The sequence below is a fragment of the Carlito syrichta genome, unplaced genomic scaffold (assembly GCF_000164805.1).
Source record: "Carlito syrichta isolate Samal-C Ts95f unplaced genomic scaffold, Tarsius_syrichta-2.0.1 Scaffold304984, whole genome shotgun sequence".
NCBI lineage: Eukaryota > Metazoa > Chordata > Mammalia > Primates > Tarsiidae > Carlito > Carlito syrichta.
This window is the reverse complement of record NW_007249080.1, coordinates 209,260-234,350: the sequence shown is the minus strand read 5'-3', so window position 1 is coordinate 234,350 and position 25,091 is coordinate 209,260. Positions and strand designations below refer to the sequence as shown.

The 25,091-nt window shown below is 34.7% G+C and overlaps 1 protein-coding gene across 3 annotated transcripts in view; it reads right to left on the bottom strand.

The window, feature by feature from the left end:
* Positions 1-25,091, bottom strand: part of NOL4 (nucleolar protein 4) — a 282,271-nt gene that overhangs the window by 61,681 nt on the left and 195,499 nt on the right. For all 3 annotated transcript variants that reach the window (XM_021713940.1, XM_008061040.2, XM_008061041.1), the window contains one exon: positions 20,694-20,807. In XM_021713940.1, the coding sequence (XP_021569615.1) occupies positions 20,694-20,807 (114 nt within the window). The remainder of the gene's footprint in view (positions 1-20,693; positions 20,808-25,091) is intronic.

Here is a 25,091-nt window from a genome sequence, read left to right as displayed (position 1 = left end):
AACTCTAAATAAATAAATAAATAAATAAATAAATAAATAAATAAATAAATAAATAAATAAATAAAATTGTAAAGTCAAGCAATAGTCCAGAAGACATCTGCAGGCCATTACAATGTTAGCAGGGTACAGAATTAAATACTAAAATACCCAAATGCTGGTATTTGATGCTATATAGAGAACTAGAAAAGGGACTTAGTTTTATGGACTAATATGGGATTCTTGTTAAAGCAAAGACACTTTGAGGTAGGTCTAAAAATGAGGATAGGCACAGAATTAGAACTGAGAAACCAACTCAGCAAGGACATGAAGGTGAAAAGTGTTAGGACAGGTGCTCCACACTCAAGTACCTCCAGATCCCCCAGATGTCATTCATGAAATAAATAAATAAAACCAAGCAAACTAAAAACCAGGAGTCACAAGGAGGAAATGCATTTCCTACTTGTGTAATTTTCAGTCATAAATAATAATAGTGATAAAGTATACATCACTGAGTTTTTTGAAAAAAATGAGAAAACTGCAAATGCAAATTTAAACTCTAAAACAACACACAAATATTCATATAATTGTGTATGATGTGCTTCCCATACATGTCCTCCCAACTTATTTCCAGAATATGAAGGGAACCCCAAAAAAACCCAGAATTACTTTTGGGAGGGTGGGCCCTTAGTAGTACAGGCTTCCTCTGCCAGGTGAGTGTTCTAGGAACCCATTGGTATCCATGTACCAACTAGTGTTGTGTAAGAGACTGTGTTCAGCTTCAGTGAATTTTCTTCTTTGGAAATTCTTTCAACATGTTTGTCCATTTCATGATGGGTGATTTAGGAGCAAACCTGCCTACACTATGCTGAGTGTTCAGCAGCTTTTGACCAAAGATGGCATGATCCCCATGCCCTACTTTCCCTATTCTCTCAATCTTGACCCAAGTGATTTTTTGATGTTGTTGTTTCCCTGCATGAAAAACTCCTCGAAGGGAAATGTTTTGCTGGATGTGGAAGAAGTGAAACAAACAAACAAACAAAAAATAGCAGGAACACTAAAAGCCATCAAAATCGATGAGTTCATAAACTGTTTTGAGCAATGGAAAAAGCATCTCTATAGGCGTATTGCATCAAACAAAGAGTATTTTGAAGGTGAATGAAATTTAAATGTGTAAGAATAAATATACAATTTTAAATAAGTAAATTCTGGGATTTTGGGGGGTCCTCTCTCATATAGTCAAGATAATAGTTTGATCACTGAATGGTGAAGAGCCTGCATTGTAAATCTGAGTATTTGAAATAGTTTCAACAAATGTTACTACTAGAATATGAATTATCAAGTAAATGGTTGTTCAAAAATTAATTTAATGTGAAGAACTATGGAAAGAATTCTTTATTTTTAAAACTAGCACAAATACAAGATTCTATAAAATATATTTTTTTTAAACCCATTGATTATTGGGCTGTTATCTAGAAAGAAAATTTTCCTCATACATATAAAGTCTCATACAAAGCTCAACAACTTCATCAGATTTCTCAAATTTGCTTCATAGGCAGTAATTTTAAAAAAATTATTTTTAAATTTGTTTTAAAGATGTGAGGTACAATTCAGGATTGGGTATATAAGGTTTGGGCCTACATTTGGCCTCCACTTTGCCTGGTTTGAGATCAGGTACCCTTATTAATGTTATGTGTCCTACCCCCTGGCAGTTTCTGGCTACCACCAATCCCTTTCTTACAATCAATTATGGTAAATGTTCAGGGTCCGCTTATGAGTGAGAACATGTGGTACTTAGTTATTTGTTTCTATAATGGATCACTGAGTATTATAGACTCTAAATCCATCTAAGTTGCTGTGAAGTCCATAATTTTATCCTTCTTTATAGTTGTGTAATACTCCATCGTGTATATTTACCACATTTTTTTTTTTTTTTTACCAGACCAGTTTTGATGGGAAGCATGGTTGGTTGCATGTTTTTGCTATTGTAAATAATGCTGCAATAAACATGTGTGTGTAGGTATCTTTTTTGTAGAGTGATTAAAGTTCCTCTGGGTATGTTCCCAGAAGAGGGATTGCTGGATTGTATGGAAGGTCAATTTCTAGTTTATTTAGGAATCACCACACTTTTTTCTGTAGAGATTGAACTAGTTTGCATTCCCACCAACAGTGCAGAAGCATTCCCTTTTCTCTCACTGCATCTTCATTAGCATTTGTTATTTTTGTTTTATTAATGATGGCCATTCTTACTGCAGTTAGGTGGCATCTCAGTGTGGTTATGATTTGCATTTCTCTAAAGATTAGTGATGATGAACAATTTTTCATGTGTTTGTTGGCTACTCATTTGTCTTCTTTTGAGAAGTGTCTATTCATATCTGTTGCCAATTTTTTAATGATTTTTTTTTTCCTTTCATCATGTTTGAGTTCCTTGTAGATCTTGGATGTTAGACCTTTGTCAGATATGCAGTTAACAAATATTTTTTCCCATTCTATGGGCTGTCTCCCCACTCTCTTGATGGTCTCTTTCTTTCTTTTTCTTTTTTTTTTTTTGAGTTGGAGTCTCACTGTGTCACCCAGACTGGAGTACAGTGGCTGCTCCCGGCCACTGCAGCCTCGACCTGCTGGGCTCCGGCGATCCTTTCACCTCAGCCTTCCGAGTAGCTGGAACTACAAGTGAGCGCTACCACGCCCGGCTAATTTTTGATTTATTGTAGAGATGAGGTCTCAGCAGGTTGCCCAGGCAGGTCTGGAACACGCAGGCTCAGTCTTGATGGTTTCTTTTGCTTTGCAGAAGCTTTTCAGTTTGATAAGGTCATACTTGTCTATTTTGTCTATCTTATCTCTTATGGCATAGGCTTTTGGGGTTTTGATCAGGAATTGACTGCCTATTATGATTTCCATAAGTTTGTCTCCTGCATTTTCTAAGATTCTTAAAGTTTGGGGTTTCACATTTAGGTCTTTGACCCATTTGGAGTTGATTCTTGTGTATGGTGATAGGTAGGGGTCCTGTTTCATTCTTCTGCACATGGTCAGTCAGTTTTTCCAGCACCTTTTACTGAATAGGTTATCTTCTCCCTCATGGTTCCATAATTAATGGTAGAAAAATGCAATTGAATTAAATGAATGTGACCTGAATTCTGCATCCAAGTATTCAAATTCTTACATGCTAAGAATGCATGATGACACTAAGAGTTGAAATTTATGAAGCATTCTGATTTTCATTATTCACAACATTACCCCGAAATCCAAAGGGAATTGCATTCTTTTCACCTTATTGGTCTCTTTCTTCTTTAAAGGGAAATCCTGTTTATAGTGGCATATGGAAATTCATGGAAAAAATAAATAAAAAAAGGATGGAAGGAGAGAAGGAAGGAAGGAAGATCCAAGCTGAAAATTGACTTTTCCAGGACTGGCTGTTTTATAAAATAAATCTGTAATACTAAGTGGTCTATAAGGTCCCCTACAGCTTTTTTATGAGTCTAGTATGCATGTAAATAAATAATTTTTAAATTTGAGCCAGGTTCGGTGGCTCAGTCTGTAATCCCGTGCCTTTGGGAGGCTGAGATGAGTGAATTACCTGAGCCCGCGGGTTCGAGACCCGCCTTGATTTATTGTAGAGACCTCATCTCTACAATAAATCAAAAAATCAGCCAGGCATGGTAGCACATGCCTGTAATTCCAGCTACTTGGAAGGCTGAGGCGGAAGTATCGCAGGAGCCCAGCAGGTCGAGGCTAGGGTGGCTGGGAGCGGCCACTGCACTCCAGTATGGGTGACAGAGTGAGACTCCAACTCAAAAAAAATAATAAAAGTAAAAATAAAAATAAAAATAAAATTTGATAAAGGCCTTACTTTTGGAAAGTTGTGCATCAGCAATCCATGAGCATAGCAACTTTGTGTATATGCTCATATATATATTTAAAACATCTCACTACTTTTGATTCTCTATTTTATTTGTTTTCTAAAGGCCTAAAACAAAGCCTTTTTCTTCTTTTTCTTCTTAGTTTCCCCTGAAAACAATATTCTCCTCTGCCTACATCATGGAGCAAAGGTAAAGAAATAACCAATAGGAAAGACCTTAGTAAGGTAAAAGGCTTTACTTTAGTGGTTCCTTCCTTCCTTCCTTCCTTCCTTCCTTCCTTCCTTCCTTCCTTCCTTCCTTCCTTCCTCCCTCCCTCCCTCTCTCCCTCCCCTCCCTTCCCTTCCCTTCCTCCCTTTCTTTTGATGGAAATTTTAACACCTTTAGTATTTTTCTCTTAGAAGCTTTCATTCACATTGAGCTACAGTATTTCATTATTTAAGTTTATAGTAACTTTTTGTACTTTTGCCCTCTGGCCTCTTTCCAGAGACAAAACTGTAATTTTCATTAAATGCCACTTCGATTTTCATAGAGAAGTTGGGAATTGGAGGTGAACCACAAATTTGATGAAAAAAGTGATTGATCCTTTCATGTGCCAGGAGTTCCCTGAGTGCCATAGTGTACTCCAGTTTTCTTAAATAAAAAAACCAAAAAAATCTGAAATGAGAAGATGGAATGTTCCTAGAGAAGTGATTTGATATTAATGTAGGAATTTCAATTCAGTTGTATCCTCAAAAATGCTGATGCTGCTTGTGTTCAAGGCAAAATGTTACAAGGAACTTAGAAATAAAAGTAACTTGGCTTTTGGTCTACGTGAGCATAATTTTCTCCTGATGAAGTGCTGGTGAGAGCTTGTAGAAAATAGCTTTGCATGAACTCCTAAAACAACAAAAGCTTTGTCCTTCTTCCTCCTTATATTTCATTAACAGGGTGTAAGTAAGAACAAGTACTGACTGTTTTGTAGACACCTGAGAATCACAAAATAGTTGTTGCAAAAAATAAAGTAAATAAAATAAAATAATTGGCAAAGGCAAAGGATACTGATAGCACAGAAAAGATAAGTCTTCATCCTGAAGGTAGAAACTTGAGAAAATGTAAAGAGTTGATCGATTCAGCAAAGTTGCTTGTTTGTCATGAAGTGACAATACCCTGATTTCAGAAAGCTTTCTATTAAAAATGCAGGTAAACTAATTTTTAATCAGGGCTAATCTTCAGCTCTTTAGGAATATCCAGCTATGCAAGAACATTCATTTCCCATAGTGCTGAGTAACTGAGGTAACAACTGTGTCTTCCTTGATGTCACAGGTGTCACTGTATTTATCACATAAGTCATGCCAAATGTATCAAATCTCTTCCTTTAGGAAACAGAGACCAATTTGTCAAGCTATTATATTATCTAACTTCATAATAAATTTGTGACTCAGGTTCAATATCTCCAATACATGTATATTGTTATTTCACAGTAACTAATGGGTTTTTAAGTAGATAGATTGAGAAGAAGGGACAGAGCAAGGAATGAACAAATTAAGAGAAATAAATTATTAAAATGAGTATATGCAGCATAAACCAAATATATCAGATTCTTCATTTATCTGCTAAGTCTAAAAATAACTGATTTTAAAATAATATTAACATAGATGCTATCTTCATGGAGAACTCCAAAACCATATGTTTTCCTGACTTTGGCACCAAAATTGTATCAACATATTAGATTGCATTTGTCTGTCTGAATTCAAACCACCTACTCATATTCTGCCAATTATTCCCTTGAAAATAACAAGCGAATCCAAAGATGTATCTAAAACATTTAAAAAATCACTTTCTATATAACTGTGGGAGAATTCTCAATAAAGTTAGAAAACCAAATAGTAAAGCAGGGGAAAAAAAGAGAGAAAGAAAGAAAAGAAAAAAGAAAGAAATTGTGGCTTATTTCCAGCTTCCTGAAAAAACCATAGAAGTCACTCAAAAAGAACCCTTCTAAGCTTCAGATCATCCATTCATGAATGAAGGAAGTCATTTTATATACATGCCTCACAGAACTATTGAGAGACCAATAAAATGGCATATATACTTCACTACTCAGATATATATTGATACATCATGAAGTAAAAAAATATGTGTACTAAGCAGCAATTTTAAACAGAAGAGTAATCTTACTCTCAATTTTTTAAAAAAGAAAATGCATTGGTTGATGAAAACTGCAATTTCTATTTATGGAGACATCATAAAAAGCAGAAAACAGAAAGAAAGAAAACAGGAGAATTGCTTGAGGCCAGGAGTTCAAAACCCACCTGGGCAACATAGCAAGATCCTGTGTCTAAAATTAATAATAATAATAAATAAAAAGAATAGCAAATGCAGCATGCATTTACTTAACCAAAAATTGTAAGAATACTTTAAACCTGGGTACTTAGTTACCTGAACTAACGTTATGGCGTAGAAAAAAAGGCATTCTCAAATCACTCATGTATAGCTTAGAAATACCCTGTTACCATAAAATTATTTAGTGGTAGTTAATCTTCATAATTATTTTTTGGCATGTGTTAAAATGTAAATGTCATTGCACTTAAATAACAAACCTGCATGAGAAGTCATATAGAAAGTGATCCCCACAGTACCAGGACCAACCTCACCTTTCCCATACTCTCATCCACACCTTATTATCTGTAGCCATCTGAAACTTCTAGAAATTGAGCATGCTGCTCTCCTTCACCACCCTTGTCTGGCTGTACTTAAAGTCTGTGGAACTTTACAGGGCATTAATTTGCATTTCTTTGATGACTAGTGAGGCTGAGCATTTTTTTCATGTATCTGTTGGCTGTTTGTGTGTCTTCTTTTGAGAAATGTCTATTCATATCTTTTGACCCCTTGTAATGGGGCTGTTTGTTTTTTTTATTTTGGGCACATTTGAGTTCCTTGTAGATCCTAAATGTTAGGCCTTTGTCACATATACGGTTGGCAAATATTTTTTCCCAGTCTGTGGGCTGTCTCCCCACTCTCTCAATGGTTTCTTGGCTTTGTAGAAGGTCCCACTTGTCTATCTTATCTCTTATGGCATGGGTCCTTGGTGTTTTGACTGGGAATTGGTTGCCAGTTCCAATTTCCATAAGGGTATCTCCTGCATTTTCTAGGGTTCTTATAGTTTGAGGTTTTACGTTTACGTCTTTGATCCATTTAGAGTTGATTTTTGTGAGATACCATCTATCTCCAGTCAGGATGGCCATCATCAATAACTGAAAGAATAACAGACGTTAGAGAGGATGTGGAGAAAAGGGAATACTTCTACACTGATGGTGGGAGTGTAAACTAGTACAGCCTCTGTGGAAAACAGTGTGGTGATTCCTAAAAGATCTAAAAATTGACCTTCCATACGACACCACAATTCCATTACTGGGAATATACCCAGAGGAACTCAAATAACTCCATGGAAAAGACACCTGCACACACATGTTTATTGCAGCATTAGTCACATGGCAAAAACATGGAACTAACCATGCTGCCCATCGAAAGAGGACTGGATTTTAAAAAGTAGTGCATATACACAATGGACTATTACACAGTCATAAAGGACAAAATTATGAACTTCACAGCGACTTGGAGCAGCTTAGAGGTTATAATACTGAGTGATCTATCACAGAAACAAAGAAACAAGTATCACATGTTCTCACTCATAAGTGGACCTTGAACAACTATTGTAATACTATAAGAAAGGAATTGGCAGTAGTGGGAAACTGCCAGGGGAGGGTTGGGTCGGGATTAGCAGTAGTGGGAAACTGCTGGGGCGGGGCACACCTCATCAAAAAGGGTACCTGCATATTGAACATTTGTATACCTAATCCTGAATTGTACCCCACATATTTGAAATAAAAGATTTAAAAGAAAACAAGAAACTTTACAGGGCATATAAGACTCCTGCACAAAAGAGTTTAAACCTTCATGTCTTTTCCTTTCTCCTTTGATATCTCACCAAGAATCCCAAGTTTCTCTCACAGGAACTTGCTGTTCCTGATATTCAGGGGCCTCTCTCATTTGGAAGTGTTGCACGTGTCCAGAATAACTATCCTCTAACTTTTATGACTCTCAAAATCTCCTTCATTTCTCAAGGTCTGACTCTAATAGTAGCTCCTCTGGTAAGCCCCTCTGGGGTTTCCTAGGCAGGTTAGACACTCTTCCCTGGCTCTCACAACAATCTGATTATAGCCTTATAATTTCATCCACCATTACTAATTTCACTTATCTTTCTTAGAATATGAGTCTATTGAGAAAAGATGCCATGTCTTATTCACCTGTAAAGTAGAATACAAAAACCTGCTCAGTAGTGATATCATCAGAATTAAGAATACAATAAACTCAAAGCACTGAGAAAATTGAAGTAAAGCTAGCACTTAGCTCTCAGTAAAAATTCTCCATCTTTTCTTGTTTTGTAGTAACTGTAGTCAGTAAAATGTCTGCCTCATGATGAATGATTAATATATATTTGCTAAATTAAAAAATCATTTTAGTGATCATTTATATACCTGTAGAACAATTTAATTTTAGGGTTTATTTATAAGTAATTTTCTGTTAGTCATAGTCCTTGCTGATACAGATACATGAAATACTTAAGGCAATACCTAGAGCACTTCAAATACCACATGAAAAGATGAAAGTTTATAACTGTTGCCATTAAAAAGTTATTGTTCAATAATTCAAATTGTAATTAATTCATATTTGAAGTCTAGCTGCATTATTAAGCTAATGTTGAATGAGTACAAAGCAGAAAAGCAATTATTTTGCTCACAAAATACCAACAGAATTCAAGTCAAATATTATTCCCTGCAGAGCAAGTACAAAATTACAGTAGAATTATTTTAACCATGTTTCTCAAATGCTGGGTAATGTGCAGAATGAGCTCAAGCTTTTAAATTAGAATGGTAAATTTGCATTATATAGTTAATGAGTGATCGTTTATATACCTTTAAAACATTTTAAACACTTTTGTATTTCTACAATTTTTATATATTTATAAAGATACAATGGAATATATATTCCCATATTTTATTATTTAAAAATGATATTAAGTTCCTATACCAGGGGGAGTAAGGGCAAGTTGGCCTAAACTTTACTTGCATGCAGCATACTTGTATAGTTAATCTTTACTTATACCCCACATCTTTACAATAAAATACAAATTAATAAAATAAAATGACAAAAACTTTTTAGAATGTTGTAATAACCATTTCCAGAGTATATTCTGCCCTAATAAAGGTAAGATGGTAAGTTTTCAGTACTGAGAATATTTATAATTAAGTTTCTCTAGAATGGTTTACTAATTTGTCCATTACTTTGAGCATATGAATTTAAGGTCATCTTTTGATATCTATTTGTGTTAGCTATTTCCCATACAGGGAAACACCTGTGTTCCTTGGAAGATGATGCTTTCATAAACACTACTAGGCACTGCAGAGACCATGTGTGTATACAGATGGTCCAGGGTAATTTCACCACTGAAACTGAAGAGCAAACAAGGGGAAGTCATACAATGTTGAACACACAAACAACATATTTATGGGGGATTAAAATGGATGAAAACATACATTTTTGAAGATGGTTAGGCCTGTCCTTTTGAGGCATTCTATTTGTAGAAAAAAAAATGTTAGTTTTTTGGCTATCCCTATGGCGAATATGAAACTGAAAATTTAATTTTGGTTAATTCCCAAGATTAAAAAATATATAAATGTGTATCAGGAGGTACTTAAAACAGTTGAATGACAAATATAAAATGAAATTGTCCTATAAGAATAAAACTGGAGTTAGGAATCCTATGCAGTTTAGTTTTTGTGACTGGGAGCATAACTGATATGGCCATTGATAGTTAATTGCCTTATTCTTGCAAAATAATTGAACCAAAGCATCACATGAAATTATTTATATCTTATGCCACATACTTTTTACTTCTGGGTTCTGGCAAATTAAAAAACTAAAGTTAAAGGAAGAAAGAAAGGAAGATTGGAGAGAAAATTTATGTGACTGATGAATGCAAACCTACTGATAACTTGAATGTTTTTAAGTCTCAAGTTAACTCATTAAAATTAAAGTGAACGGGGTGTAAGGATTCACTATCAAGGAATAGAGTTGAAGATTTAGGATTCTCATTCCTGTATTCATAGCCTAGACTATTCTGTCAATACCAGTGTTACTCACATACAGTGTTATCATCCTCTGGGGAATGTTCAAGAACTACATAGCAGGTGCTACTGGCATTAAGTAGGTTGGCCACAGGTTTACTAGAAGCCCTGACATGTTCCAGGAAGTCTCATGTGACTTAGAAGTGTCATTCTGACATGAATTTTTAAAAGTCCTTTTATATATCATTGTAGGTAAAAAGGCTATTTAGAATTATCTAAGCCAAAACGTAACCTTATTTTGGGTATGTACACAACAACTTTACTTTTTCTTTTAACTGTATATTGAATTATCTAAGGGATATCATTACCACATAAATCATAAACATAAAATATTGTACTATGTTTTGTTTGGAACTTTACTAACAGTTTCTTCCCATTTGGAAAGTTCATATCATTATCTACTATACATTGTCATAACATACAAATGTCTAAGGACAGTTTGGCTACTGCATTTTCATTGACTTGATCTATAGGTGTAAGGATCTGATGACTTCATTACCTCTTTCAGTGCCACAGTATCCCTCATTTCCACACTAAAATACATGTTATTTTATTATATATTACTTTCCTTTAATGCATTATTCATAGTAATATCAGGATACTATATATAAATTGTGAGCACAATGATTTATATTAATTATGAATTGCATTTACCTCTAAAAGTGGGGAATTTCAAAGTAATCATTGTTAAAACAACAACAACAACAACAACAAAGAATGTTGTCTGTAATCCTGCGCCTTTGGGAGGCTGAGGTGAGTGGATTGCCTGAGCCTGCAGGTTCGAGACCCGCCTGGGCAGCGAGACCTCATCTCTATAATAAGTTTAAAAAAATCAGTCGGGCGTGGTAGCGCATGCCTGTAATTCCGGCTACTCGGAAGGCTGAAGCGGAAGGATCCCGGAGCCCAGCAGGTTGAGGCTGCGGTGGCTGGGAGCGGCCACTGCACTCCAGTCTGGGCAACAGAGTGAGACTCCAACTCAAAAAAAAAAAAAAAAGAATGCTGTATTTGATAGAGTTAGAAACTACTGATTTCTAGTCAAAGATTCCTAGAAATTAAAACAAGCTTTTAATAGACATGTATGAGGGGTGACCCTAAAATCCCAGAATTTATTGATAAAAATTGTGTATTTATTCTTACATGTTTAAACTTCAGTTACCTTCAAAGTACTGTCTGATGCATTACGCCCATCAAGATGCTTCTTTCCACTGTTCAAAACAGTTTATGAACTAATCAATTTTGTTGCCTTTCAGTGTACCTCCTGTTTTTTGTTTCACCTCTTCCACATCAGCAAAATGTGTCCTTTTGAGGAATTTTTTCATGCAGGGAAACAACAACAAAAAAAGTGACTCTGGGTGAGATGGAGTGAATAGGGAAGGTAGGGCATGGGCGTTAAACCATTTTTGGTCAAAAACTGCTGAACACTGAGCATGGTGTGAGAAGGTGAATTGTCATGGTGGAAGAACCGGTCACCTGTTTGCCACAGCTCGAGATATTTCTTCTGCAATGCAGCTTCTCACATCAATGCTAGCTGGTACACTGATGCCAATGGGTTCCTAGAACATGCACCTAACAGGGGAAGCCTGTACTACCAGGGCCTGCCCTCCAAAATATAATTTTGTTTTTAGAGGGGTTCCCCCTTGTACCTGAGAAATACACTAAACTCCTTCTTTTATAGGAATAAGGTTGAGATAAAGGGCACAGACCTCATGTTTATTAAGACCTCTAAAAACCTTACTATTCATGACATAGTAACACCACTTCTTGTAATAAGTCCTAAAAAAATAATAGGCAAGGCATTCTTTTCATATGTAAATTATGCTAGAAAAAGGTAGAATTAGTATATAATATTTTATAGAAAGCATGATGAAGTATTGAGCAGCTTTTAAAAAATAATCTTTATAAGGTTTTGTAGTGACACAGCAAATGCTCATAACTAAATAAAATAGAAGAACACAATATGATACTATCTGCTTTTTAAAAGAGAAAGGTTTTTCATTTGTTTTGTTTTTACTCCTTTGAAACATTTTTTCTTGTACCTCCCCCTTTTCTTTCAAAAAAAGAAATTCACATATTTAAGTAGTATTAACTTGTCACCCTTTTGGGTTTTTTGTATTTAATTTTTATTTTTTGAGTTTTTACTTTTTTCCTTTTCTTTTTTATTTTAAAGATGGGAGTACAATTCAGGGTTAGGTATACAAATGTTCATTATGCAGGTGCCCTTGTGGATGAGGTATGCTCCACCCTCCCCTGGCAGTTTCCTTCAACTGCCAATCCCACCCCCCTCCCCTGACAGTTTCCCACTACTGCCAATCCCTTTCTAATAGTATTATGATAATTGTTCAAGGTTCGCTTATGAGTGAGAACTAAAAGAGAAAGTTTTGATTTGAAAAAATCTAAAAGGAACTGTAAAATAAAAGAAGGTGGTATAATCAATAGTGGAATTTATTTCTTATATATAGACAATATCTCGATTTCCTAATTTATCAAAAATAAGTCTACATAATTCAAAATATTTTTTATCAAAATAACAATAAATACGACTTTAAAAAGCATGAAGATTGAATCAAAGTGAGGACCCAGCCTGAACAATTCTGTGACCTGGGGAAATTCATTTAACTGTTCTAAGCCCCAAGTTACCTACTTCTATAAAAATTATGAAACATATTAAAAAGTCTTACAAAATATTTCATACAATGCCACATCTATACATGTTTTTGCTGTGTTGTTTTTAACATTCTTATTAATGAGGATATCAAAGACTATTAGATTGAGATGACTTGCAAACCACATTCTGTCCCAAATAGTTTAAACTATATTTGTTACATGAGAAATAGAGCATGTCTAAGAACTACCCTTGATGGTTCAGGCATACCTCAGTGATATTTTGGGTTCGGTTCTAGACCAATGCAATAAAGTGAATATTGCAATAAGCAAATAACATGATTTTTTTTGGTTTTTCCAAGTACATATAATATTATGTTTATACTACACTGTAGTCTATTAAGTGTGCAATGGCATTATGACTAAGAAAAGTACTTACCTTAAATAAAACATAATTTATTGCTAAAAATGTTAACAATTAACTGAGTCTTCATTAAGTCATAATCTTTTTGATGGTAGAGGTTATTTTACTTGATGTTGATGGCTGCTGACTGATCAGGGTGGTGGTTCGTGAAGACTGGGATGGCTGTGGCAATTTCTTAAAATAAGACAACAAAGAAGTTGGCTGCATCCATTGACTCTTTTCATGAAAATTTTCTCTACAGTATACATTGCCGTTTGATAGTATTTTGCCCACAATAGAACTTCTTTCAAATTGGAGCCAATTCTTTTAAACCCTGAAAGTGGTTAACCAATTGAGCTTATAGAATATTCTAAATCCTTTGTTGTCATTTCAACAATGGTCACAGCATCTTCGCTAGAAGTAGATTCTATCTCAAGAAACCACTTTCTTTGCTTATGTCTAAGAAGCAATTTGGCATTCATTCAAGTTGAAATTGAGAGCAATTCAGTCGCATCTTCAAGTTCCACTTCTAATTCCACCCCTCTTGCTGTTTCCACCATATCCGCATTTACTTCCTCCACTAAAGTCTTGAACCCCTCAAAGTCATCCTTGAAGATTAGAAACAACTTTTTACAAATTCCTGTTAATGTTGCTGTTCTGATTTCCCTTCATGAATCACAAATGTACTGAATGGCATCTAGAACGGTGAATTCTTTTCAGATGTTTTTCAATTTACTTTGCCTCAATATATCAGAGTAATGATTAACTACGGCAGCTCTAACCTTAGGAAATGTATTTCTGAAATGAGACCCAGAATTCAATATTACTCTTTGATTCATAGACTGCAGGATGGATGCTGTGTTAAGACATAAAAATGTCACTGATCTTCTTGTTCATCGCCACCAGAACTCCACCAGAGCTCATGGGTGACCCAACGTATTGTCAATGAGAAGTAATGTTTCGAAAGGAGTCTTTTTTTTCTGAGCAGTAAGTCTCAACAATGGGCTTAAAATATTCAGTAAACCATTCTGTACACAGATGTACTGTCATTCAGTATTTTTTGTCTCATTTATAAAGTACAGGCAGAGCAGATTTAGCACAATTACTAAAGGCCCCAGGATTTTCAGAATAGTAAATAAACACTGACTTCCTCTTGAAGTCCCCAGCTGCATAATCCCCTAACAAGACAGTCAGCCTATCCTTTGTACTTTTGAAGCCAGGCGTTGACTTCTCTCTAGCTATGGAAATCATAGATATCATCTTCTTCCAATATAAGGCTATTTTGTTTATATTGAAAATCTGTTGTTTAGCGTGGCCATCTTCATCAATGATTCTAGCTAGATCTTTCAGACAATTTGCTGCAGAGAGTTTCTACACCAGTACTTGCTGCATTACCTTGCGTATTTACAAAATGGAGATAGCCTCGTTCTTTAAACCTCATGAGCCAACCTCTACTCATTTCTATTTTTTCTTCTACTGCTTCCTTACCTCTCTCCCTGACTTCATAGAATTAAAAAGAGTTAAGGCCTTGTTCCGGTTATGCTTTGGTTTAGGGAAATGTTGTGGCTAGTTTCATCTTTTATCCAGACCACCAAAACTTTCTCCATATCAGTGATAAGGCCGTTCTGCTTGCATATCATTTGTATGTTCGATGGAGTAGCAATTTCAATTTTATCTAAGAACTTTTACTTTGTATTCATAACTTAATCAACTGTTTGGCACTCATAGCCTAGCTTTCTACCTGTCTTGGCCTTCTACATGCCTTCCTCACTAACCTTAATCATTTTTAGCTTTTGATTTAAAGTGAGAGACATGAGTCTCTTCCTTCACTTAAACACTTAGAGGTCATTGCAGGGTTATTGACTAGGCTAATTTCAATACTGTGTCTCAGGGAATAGAGAGGCCTTGGAATGGGGGAGAGAGACCAGAGAATGGCTGGTTGGTGGAACAGTCAGAAGACATATTTATTGATTAAATTATTTGTCTTATGTGGGCATGATGATGGAAAACAATTACAACGTTAACACTGATGATCCCTGATCACAAATCACCAAAACAGGTGCAATAATAATAATAAAGTTTGAAATACTGTGAGAATTACCAAAATGTGACACAACGACACAAAGTGTGCACATGCTGTTGGAAAAATGGTACCAGAAGACTTGCTCAACTTGAGGTTGTCACCTTCAATTTGTCACAACTGCAATAAGGTGAGAAATGCCTGCACTTCATTTTTCTTAAATAGCATATTTTCTTGTGTGGACTATAGGGTCATGTTGAAGAACATCAGAAAACTCAAAGATAGAGGTTTTTTCCTTTTTCTAACACATGTATAAAATAAAGAAAAATGCTAGGTGTAGAGTAAAATGCTGAGGATGACGGAGAATAGGGCAAGGGAGGTCTAGGTTGACAGGCTACAGAAATAGGGTTCAAGACATAGCTCAGTTACTATCACAATGTCTAAATTTAAGAATAATGTACTATTGAAAAATGTTGCTTTCAGTTAAGTATATGTTCAAGTTTATAAATGTTACCCAAAGGACATATAACTACAGAATGAAATGTGCAAGAAAAGCTGTCTCAAAAACTATATCTTAATCATGATGTTTTAGATAGTTTTCAAATAAAAAGTCTATTTAAACTGCCCACATGCTTATGTGGCAACTTTTTCAAACTTGTACCTGCGATGACATTTTTGAAGATAATATTGCCCACTCATTAGTATTCTAACAAAGCAAAGGAAAAATCACAAAGAGATACAGATTACAATGAATTCACCACTACTTAAAAAAAAAGAGAGAAAGAAATCCCAGCAACAAGGAAGTGTAGGCTTAATTCTTGGGTCACTGGGCTCATGCTGGTTTATTAGCAGTGATTTTTTTTTTAACTTAGTGATGCCTAAGTTTTAGTACTTTATTTTTCTGCTTCCTCTCCTTTTATTGCATCAGAGGTAACTAACATGCCATTTCCCTTCCCCCCCACTGTGTTCTTTTCAATAGAGTCAAAGGTGTCACATCACAGTCAACCATTGATTTCCCATCTGCCCTAGCCACTGTGAAAACTGTAACCCAGCACTCCTGCTTTGTCCTTCAAGGGCAGGGTCTGCTGCACTCCCGCTGAGAAAGCCCTTACCTGGTAGTTTTATGTGATCCCTCTGATAAGACTACAAACTCATTTAACTGAAAGCACTAGGCATAGAAAAAATAAAGAAACAAAGAAACCCTCACCTTCTTCAGAAACCTTCTACCTTAATCAGTCATCAAGCCTATGAATAAAATGTATGTTATCCCTTAAAAGAGCAAAAAATATATAGGGATAAGAAATAAATCACCAACAAGTAGATGGTTCTAATGATGCTCACTCTCTGCCTCCCTCTATGCTTTCAAATGAATGTAACCAAGAACAATAAGATGGCTTTTTTTTTTTTTAAGAAAAAAGACATAATGACTAAAACAATAAAGATGTAGAAAACACAACCCACAAAATTTGCGCTATGTCATGGAATTACAGAAGTGAAGTCTGCCTTTGCCCATCTTTCCAAATTGTCAAAGCGAGGAAGAATTTCCTAGATAATAAGCAAATTCCAAACTTTTAGGTTAAAAAAAAAAAGGAAATGTTGACTATAGTCTCCAATACATTGGGAATTAACCTCCGTCCTATGAAATCTGACTCCTGATAAACCAGAAGGCTCCTGTCCTTGCCACTGGCTTTCTTTGGGGCTGAGGCTGCATATTAACAAGCCTCCTTTGGATCTTGGTGCAAAACGGACATATGGAATAAAGTATTTAACACATCCATAACACCTTTCAAGTTCATAGTTCAAAGAGCTTTATAAAATCCCATTAATTCATCAGGCTTCATAAACTCTGAAGGACAGACATAATTATATCTCTACATGTGGCTAACCACCGGCAGCAAGCAGTCAGATTTTAACTGTTTAGTTTTTGAAGTTTTGTGCACTCACAGAAAGTTGGGGGTTCATTGAAGAATCTCTGAGTCACTGGCAAATTCTAAGAATTGTGAGGTGGATTAAGAATGCACACAGGAAGGATGATCTCATTGCCAACATGCAGAATTCTGACTCTCTCTACATGTGTAAATGGGGTTTAGGTTAAATTAGGAGAGGGATCCCCACCAACTCCATTCTTTGGTAGGAAGTAGAATCACCTGGTGGAAGTCTCTAAGCAGTGTGCCTAAGGAAATCTATAGAACTCATAGTAGAAGAAATAGTTTAGATATTTTTGAAATACTAAGTATAAACGCTAGACTAGTGTTTTTCATACATGATAGGTTCTCCAGATGATGTGTAGCATGTTGGGAAGTTTGTAACTATTTTTAGGATGGTATCCAGGCAAATCCTAGTTTGCTAGTTATGGTACAGTGCAAAATCTCTGAAAAACCAAATCATTTTGCAGATAAACTGTACTGTCAAAACATTGTGAGCTGAGGCATGAATGAACATGAGTCTGTTCCAGGCGATGAGTTTTCCCTTGGTAAACATAATCAACGAAAATGTTCATACCTTGATTTCCCATGTAGCTGATGACCTTGCATAAATCATCCCACTTCTCTGGGCCTCAGTTTCCTTACATGTGCATGAGAATAATAATACCTACTCTCATAGGGTTGATGAGAATAGGACTTTTTTTTTTTTTTTTACAAAAAGTGTGTAAAGTGCCTAATAGGTTTCCAATAAATTATAATTTCTTCCCTATTGCCCACAAATATCCCAAGCTCTCTGAACTCTTTTAGGTCCTGGAAAGAACATTCTGTGAAGGGGATATTGGGAATCCTTCATTCTTAGGTCATAGAACCTTGCAATAAGCAATGGATAGGAACACAGACAAAAACAACAACAACAACAACAACAAAAACACAAAAACAGCTAATATGGGATGTAGGGTCAAGGACCATTGGTCCTACTCTACACCTGGGCAGTAATAGGAAGTCTCACATCTTATTATTTTCAGCAGTTTTTCTTCAATTGGTAGAAGCTCTAGGAAGCAAGTTTGAACTCAATTTAAATACTTTCCAAACAATGATAACTCTTCTGACAGTAAGAAAGTTCATAGTAGATCTTTAGTACCATGGTGGGACTTCAGATATTCAAGTAAATGGCAAATATAATATCTCTATAACAATATATAAACATATGAAACACTTTATGCTTTTATATGCACCGACTTATTAAATCTTCATGATAACTATGAATTTGATATTTGTAGCTCCCATTTTTCAAATTAGGATAACAGTGGTTAAGTAATTTGACCAAGTATCTGTGGATGACTAGTTCTGGGGAGTATTGCAAAGTGATATTATAGGTAGTATACAGCATAAACAAGTCATTTAATTTTCATTACAACTCTCTCTATAATTTATACTACACAAGGATATTCTAGGGTATAGACTAGGTGGGATATATGCTAGACACCAAAGAGAGCCCTTTAATCCCAGATTTCTACTATTCTAATTTCTAAAATTAGGATCTTTTCTAAAATAGACTTAACCTGACTTCAAAACTCCTAAATCAAGATAGTGTTATTAATGCTTCTTTCTTGTTTACTTATATCTATGCAATTTTTAAAAAGCTAGACATCAAAGTCTTCTTTTCTAGGCTGAATTTATTATGCTTACTATGTGCCAGGAAAAATGCTAAGTACATAACATGACTCTGTCCATTAAGGTTCTCATAACAATTCCATGATTAATACTGTTACTAGTGGGGTTTTTCATATGAAGAAACTGAAGCAGATGGAACTGGAATAGCTTGTCGTAGATTACACAGTTAGTTAGGATGGAAATGAGGCTCAAACTGGGTGTGGTGGCTCATGCCTGTCATCTTAGCACTTTGGGAGGTGGAGGTAGGGGAATTGTCTGAGCTCAGGGGTTCGAGACTAACTTAGGCAATTTGGTGAGACCTCATCTCTACAATAAATAAAAACATTAGCCAGGTGGGGTGGTGCATGCCTGTAGCTTCAGCTACTTGGAAGGATGAGGCAGAAGGATTGTCTGAAACCAGCAGGTTGAGGCTGCAGTAAGCTGTAAGCATGCCCCTGCACTCCAGTCTATGCCAGAGTGACTCTTGACTCAAAAAAAGAAAGAAAGAAAGAAAGAAAGAAAGAAAGAAAGAAAGAAAGAAAGAAAGAAAGAAAGAAAGAAAGAAAGATTAAAACCAGATCTGTTTTAACTCCAGAATATGTAATCCTAATCACTATACTAGATGGTATTGTATACAATGTTGTAACTCATTGTAAGTAAAATAAATCCTATAACAATGATAAAAGTCTCAACTAAGAGCAAACATGTGACTCAATGCTGGTGGCATGATTAACAAATTCAAAATTGGCATTTTCACATTTTTTGTTCTGATGCTAATATTGTATTTTTTTAAAAATTTAACCAAAGCCTTCATCTTTTGCAGAATTCAGAATCATTAGCACATGGCATTTTAGTAATAACACATCAAATCAAAACTGATGCCATTCTGATACATTTTAAAATATTCTAAGCCTGCAATGAAAAAAAAGTTTTTCTTTTTTCTTTGAAGTCCACTGTCTCACAGGAGAAACAAAACTGGTTCAACAACTTAGTTTCAACTCATCTAAATTAGAAACATAAAACATCCAGTTCATTTGTTATAAGAATAATTTAAAAGCATACAGCAAACATTTACCCATCACATTTAGTCTAATATATTATAGTATTTTTAGTATGATAATTAAGAAAGTGGGATAGATAAAAAAAGAAAAACATTCCAGAAGAGATGAGAAGTGGAGACAGTAACATGATAAATCAAGGGAAAGACCAATGAACAATGAGTGAAACACCAATGAACAATGTACAAAAAATACAAACATCAACATCACATAGACATATGCCCTTAAAAAAGAGACATAGAAAGATGAAATGCAATTGTCGTATAAGTCACACCTGACTTCAACACTCCTAAATCAGTGTTATTAATGCTTCTTTCAAGTTTACTTATATCTATGCAATGACTAAAACAAAACAAACAAAAAACTTAGACATGAAAGTCTTGTTTTCTAGGCTGAATTTATTAATGCTCACTATGTGCCAGGCAATGCTAAGTACATAACATGAATCTGCCCTTAAGGTTCTCATAACAACCCCAAAAGATTAATACTGTTATTATTGGGGTTTTTCATATGAAGAAACTGAAGGAATATGCTCAGGACATGAATTTTCCTTATGTTATATCCCAATTTCCTGGCTTTCTAGTCCTTCAAAGCTGTCCTTTCATCATCCTCAGCATAATCTATTGGCATGTGGCAGTAGACCAGAGGAAATTAAAGAGATGTTGGTTCATTTTCATTCAAAAGGACCACAATCAGGTCACTATCATAAATGATAAGGTAAATCCACAAAACTATTTGTAAATAATCAGTTAGAACCTCTTAATAAGTAATTGCCCTTTCAAACTGGATACTAAACAGAATTATAACTCATTAGTTTTACTATAGTACATTTTTGCCATGAAATAACTTTGTTCAACCTCCACTAACCACATGAACACACATTTCTAGTGTAAATTCATATCATAAAGACACAAAAACTATATTTCTGCATACTTTAAACCCATTCAAGAGTTTTCCCCTTCCACATAAATCCAATTAAATGAGCTACATTTGCTCTAGCTGGTGTTCACCAGACTCTAAGATGCCTCAGTACCTGCTGTCTTTCTAGACGCATTCTCTTGGCAGCATTTCGACTCTCACTCTCACAGGCTGAAGCCAAGATGCTCTCTGCAACTGCTGAAGTAAGGTGGGAAGGAATAGGTCGAGACTAAAAAAAAAAAAGAGAAAAAAGGATGAAAAAAATTATTAACAGTATTATTAACGGGCTCTTGTTATTCTCAGAAGAACTCACAGGACCATCAACACGGGCAGGAGTATCCATTTATTTCAACTGAACTTATTTCAATAGAAAGAGGAAATGGAAATCGTAAGAATGAAAAATGAAAGCTAGTTAGAGGTTAACGCTACCACTGCTACACAGATCCATCATTCAATCCCATAGTTCCATTGCCACAAGTATCTAGTCTGGGTCATGAAGCTGGAGTCTGAACAAGCAGCGGCAAAATTGCTAACTGGATTTTGCAGATAAAACACGTTCTTTAATTCTTTTATAACATATGACAATGCACCACAAAACAAAACGAAAACAAGTGACAGGGCTGAAACAGAGTTTAAAAAAACTAAGAGACACTCAGACCATGTCAAACAGTCTTAATGTGAAATATTACGAGTATTTACAGTCTAAACTGTGACACAGTTATGTGATTAAAATACTTTTAAAAATAACTTCTTAAGTTTAAATACAAACTAAAAGCAAAAACAAAACATGCCTGAACACACATGGGGAAACATATTTTACATCTAAAACAATCAAAATATGTTTGCCTTTGTGTGTCTGGGCATATTTTGTTTTATTTATAAATTATAAGGTGATATTATTAATGTAATTGGTACATGTTGAAATTCAATTTCTATATAGCCCATATAAATATTAATTAATCTCCCATATAAACTCCTAATTCACTACAAATTATTTGCAGCTCTCAATATCATTTGTGATAATCATAGAAGTTTATCATTCTTTTTCCCATAATTACATGCAAAATCATCTAACTAAAATATGAGGTACTTAATGATATAGAACAGTTTTTTTTAATTAAGATAAGCAAATGATACATAAGAAGTAACAAAAATTAAACTGGATGAGATAGTAACATAATGTGAAATTACAAAATATAAGTATATTTTGTGAATCCAGCATGTACAGTGGCATGCCACCTCAAAATTTTCAAAACCTCAGTCCAGAATATGTATAAATTCCATTTATTAAAAGCTTATGAGCTGAGACTATTTAAATGTTTTTGAAAGGAAAATGAATATTCCTATATTATTGAACATGATTCATGTTACCAACTATGGCACGTAAAATGTGCTTTAGCAAATTGAACCATAGGGCTTATGTCTCAAATAATATTCTAGAACAGATAAATTCAGGCCACTCTTCAGTCAAATTTCTATAATATAGGACGAGATAAGACTCTGACCTTGTGTGAACTAGGAAGCAATTTCTGTGGCTGCCTCAGCCAGAATTCCTCACTATTTCCCCTCAAAAGTAGCCTCTGGAAACCAAAGGTAGAAAAGGTATGGGGTACATAGTCCCTCATCTACTAACCCTGTGAGATATCTCTAATGATAGTTAGACAACTTTGATGATATAGCGGTAGAATCTTTGGAATGTTATTTTTGCAAAAGAGAGGCCCCTGAGGTGGCAGGGAAAAAAATGCCATATAAGCACTTTGAGAAGGAAATTAGGAAGGTAGGACTTTGCCTTGGGGACTTTGCCTTGGGAACAGAAAAGAAGGTCATATGAGGCAAACCTTAAAAAAAAAGTCATAAAGATGTAAGTAGAGTTTCAAAACTCAATTTGCTTCTTCATTTCCTTCTCTACTTCACTAACTATGGATAAATTAGTGTAGTCCAGAAACTACTAATAAATATTAAGCTGTCTTAATTTCAGTGTCTCATTAAATGATGGCCACTGCCTGGCTCAAAATTATAATCTATACTATCTAAACTACATGTGTACTAGGTAATCTCTGACATCCTTCCTGATTGAACTATTTTTTTGAGGCACAGTTGTTATAGGAAAAATGGGAATAAGAACCATTTTGTTATTCAGAAAATAATTTGATTTTGATTATAGTTAGCAGTATTCAAATAGGAGTGAGAGGTTACACTTTTATAAACTACATTGTTAGATCTTCCATTTGGCTCCAGAGACAGAATTAACAAAGTCTTAAAACATCAGCAACCTCCCCTTTCCTATCCAATTATTGACAGACACATGGGATTCAGAGAGGACTATTTTAGTTCCGTATTATTTCTGTTTTTCTCTCTTTATCTGGTATCTCCATTCCAAATTAGAAACATATAAAGATATGGAATTTGGCTAAACTAATTAAATTGTATTTACAGACACACAAGTAGCTCAAATGCATAAAAGTTTGTTGAATATGGAAAATACAAGGTAAAATATCCCTTTAATTAAAATTATTTAGTAGTATTTTCTTTCACATTCTTTTTAATTTTTAATATTTTTTCTAAGAAACTTTTACTAAAACAGTAAAAGTTGTTATTTATAATAATTTACATAACTTCCTTTCTCAGAGGAAATGATAAGGAAAGTTGTGTCTTCCCTGGATGTGTTCAATTGGTCTTCTCAGAAACTAGAATAATTTCCTGAGAGGAACTAGATGTTCTTTAAGGTCACCTGATAACCTAATATTTCAAGATTTGGAAGAAAAAACTAATTTAAAGACAAAAGCAATCATGTTCTCTATCCTACTGAGTGGGAAAAATCAGTAGATACAAAAAGATAGCATGCAACATTGTCCATTAATAGTACTATTTATAAAATAGAATTGTTCTGAGTTTACTGTAGAATGATAAGTTGATAATTTCAAATGGCCATAGAAATCATTCAGCACAAGTTTCTTCTCTAAACTTTGAAGAAACTAAAATCCAGTTAGTTTAATTAACTTGCCAAAGGACAGACAGAGCTAGATCCAGAACCCAGGTTTCAGGTCTGCTAGTTTTCAACTTTTTACTCTTCTAAACTCTGTTGTATACTCAGTACTTTTACAGGAATTACCATTAATGAAACAAAATATTCTTTAAGAAAAGCTACATATAAACTGTTGTTTTCAAATAAAAAATAAGCAGATCAAAAATCAAAAATAACCCTTTACATGAATGTCTTAAAATTATCATAATTAATTCTGGCTTATTAAAGAAAAAGGCAGAATAAATTCATAAAATCTATATTATAAGAAATATATATATGCATTTTCAAAGAATTTACTATATTTCAAGTATGAGGGGGACTCCAAAAAAACCCAGAATGATTTATTTATAAAATATTGTATGTTTCTTTTTACATGTTTAAACTTCAGTCACCATCAAAGTCCTCTCCATTTGATGCAAAACACCATATTGAAATACTTCTTATACTGCTCAATACAGTTTTTGAACTCATCAATTTTGATACCTTCTAGAGCTTCTGCCTCTTTTGGTTTCACTCTTCCTCATCAGCAACCCATTTCCCTTTGTAGATTTTTCTTCAGAGCAAACCACTGGGAAGTCGCTAGAGGTGAGATTGGATGAATCAGGAGGGTGGAGCACGGGGGTCATGCCATTTTTGGTCAAAAACTGCTACACATTCAGCATGGTATGGACAGGTACACTCATAAATCACCCATCACCAAATGGGCAAACAAAGAAAAAACCAAAAAATCACTGAATCCGAATGCAGCTTCTCACAACAATGCTAGCTGGTACACTGATGTCAATGGGTTCCCAGAACACTTAGCTAGGGAGCTAGGCATGAACTACATAGGGCCTGCCTCCAAAAGATTATTCTGCTTTTGGGGGGAGTCCCCATTCATATAGTAAAAAGTGTATTTTCAAATGCAAATCCAATCACTAACTTAATTTTTAGATGAAGGTTAATAACAGCTAACTCCTATTGAGTGTTTGGATGCTCAGGTATTAATACAAAAAGATTAATTATCAAATGTAATCTCCCAAACAATCTTCAAGAAAAGTCCTTATTATATTACTTACATTTTAGATAAACATACATTAAAGTTCTGAGAGATTATAAAACTTGCCCACAACCATGCAGCCATGTATGCGGAAGCATCTGGATTCAAATCTAAATCTGACAATAAATTTGGAAATTATGATCCCTACTAAGTATTTTCATTTTATAACTAAGGCCTCAGTGAGTTTAAATAAAACTAGAACTCTTAAATATTACACATTCTTGCAAAGGAATTCATTTATAGCTAACCCCACTTTGCACTTAAGCAAAGAATATGTTGTTATCTCCCTGGCATCCTTCACTTAAAGTGATTGAAATTATCTTAATGTTTTTTCCTATTAATTCTATAAAACCCTTCTTCAGAAATAGCACAAAAATAAAAATGTAACTTATTTAAAAGATGCAACCTGAATTCATAAGATTGTCATGGCAATGCAACTAGAAGTGTAC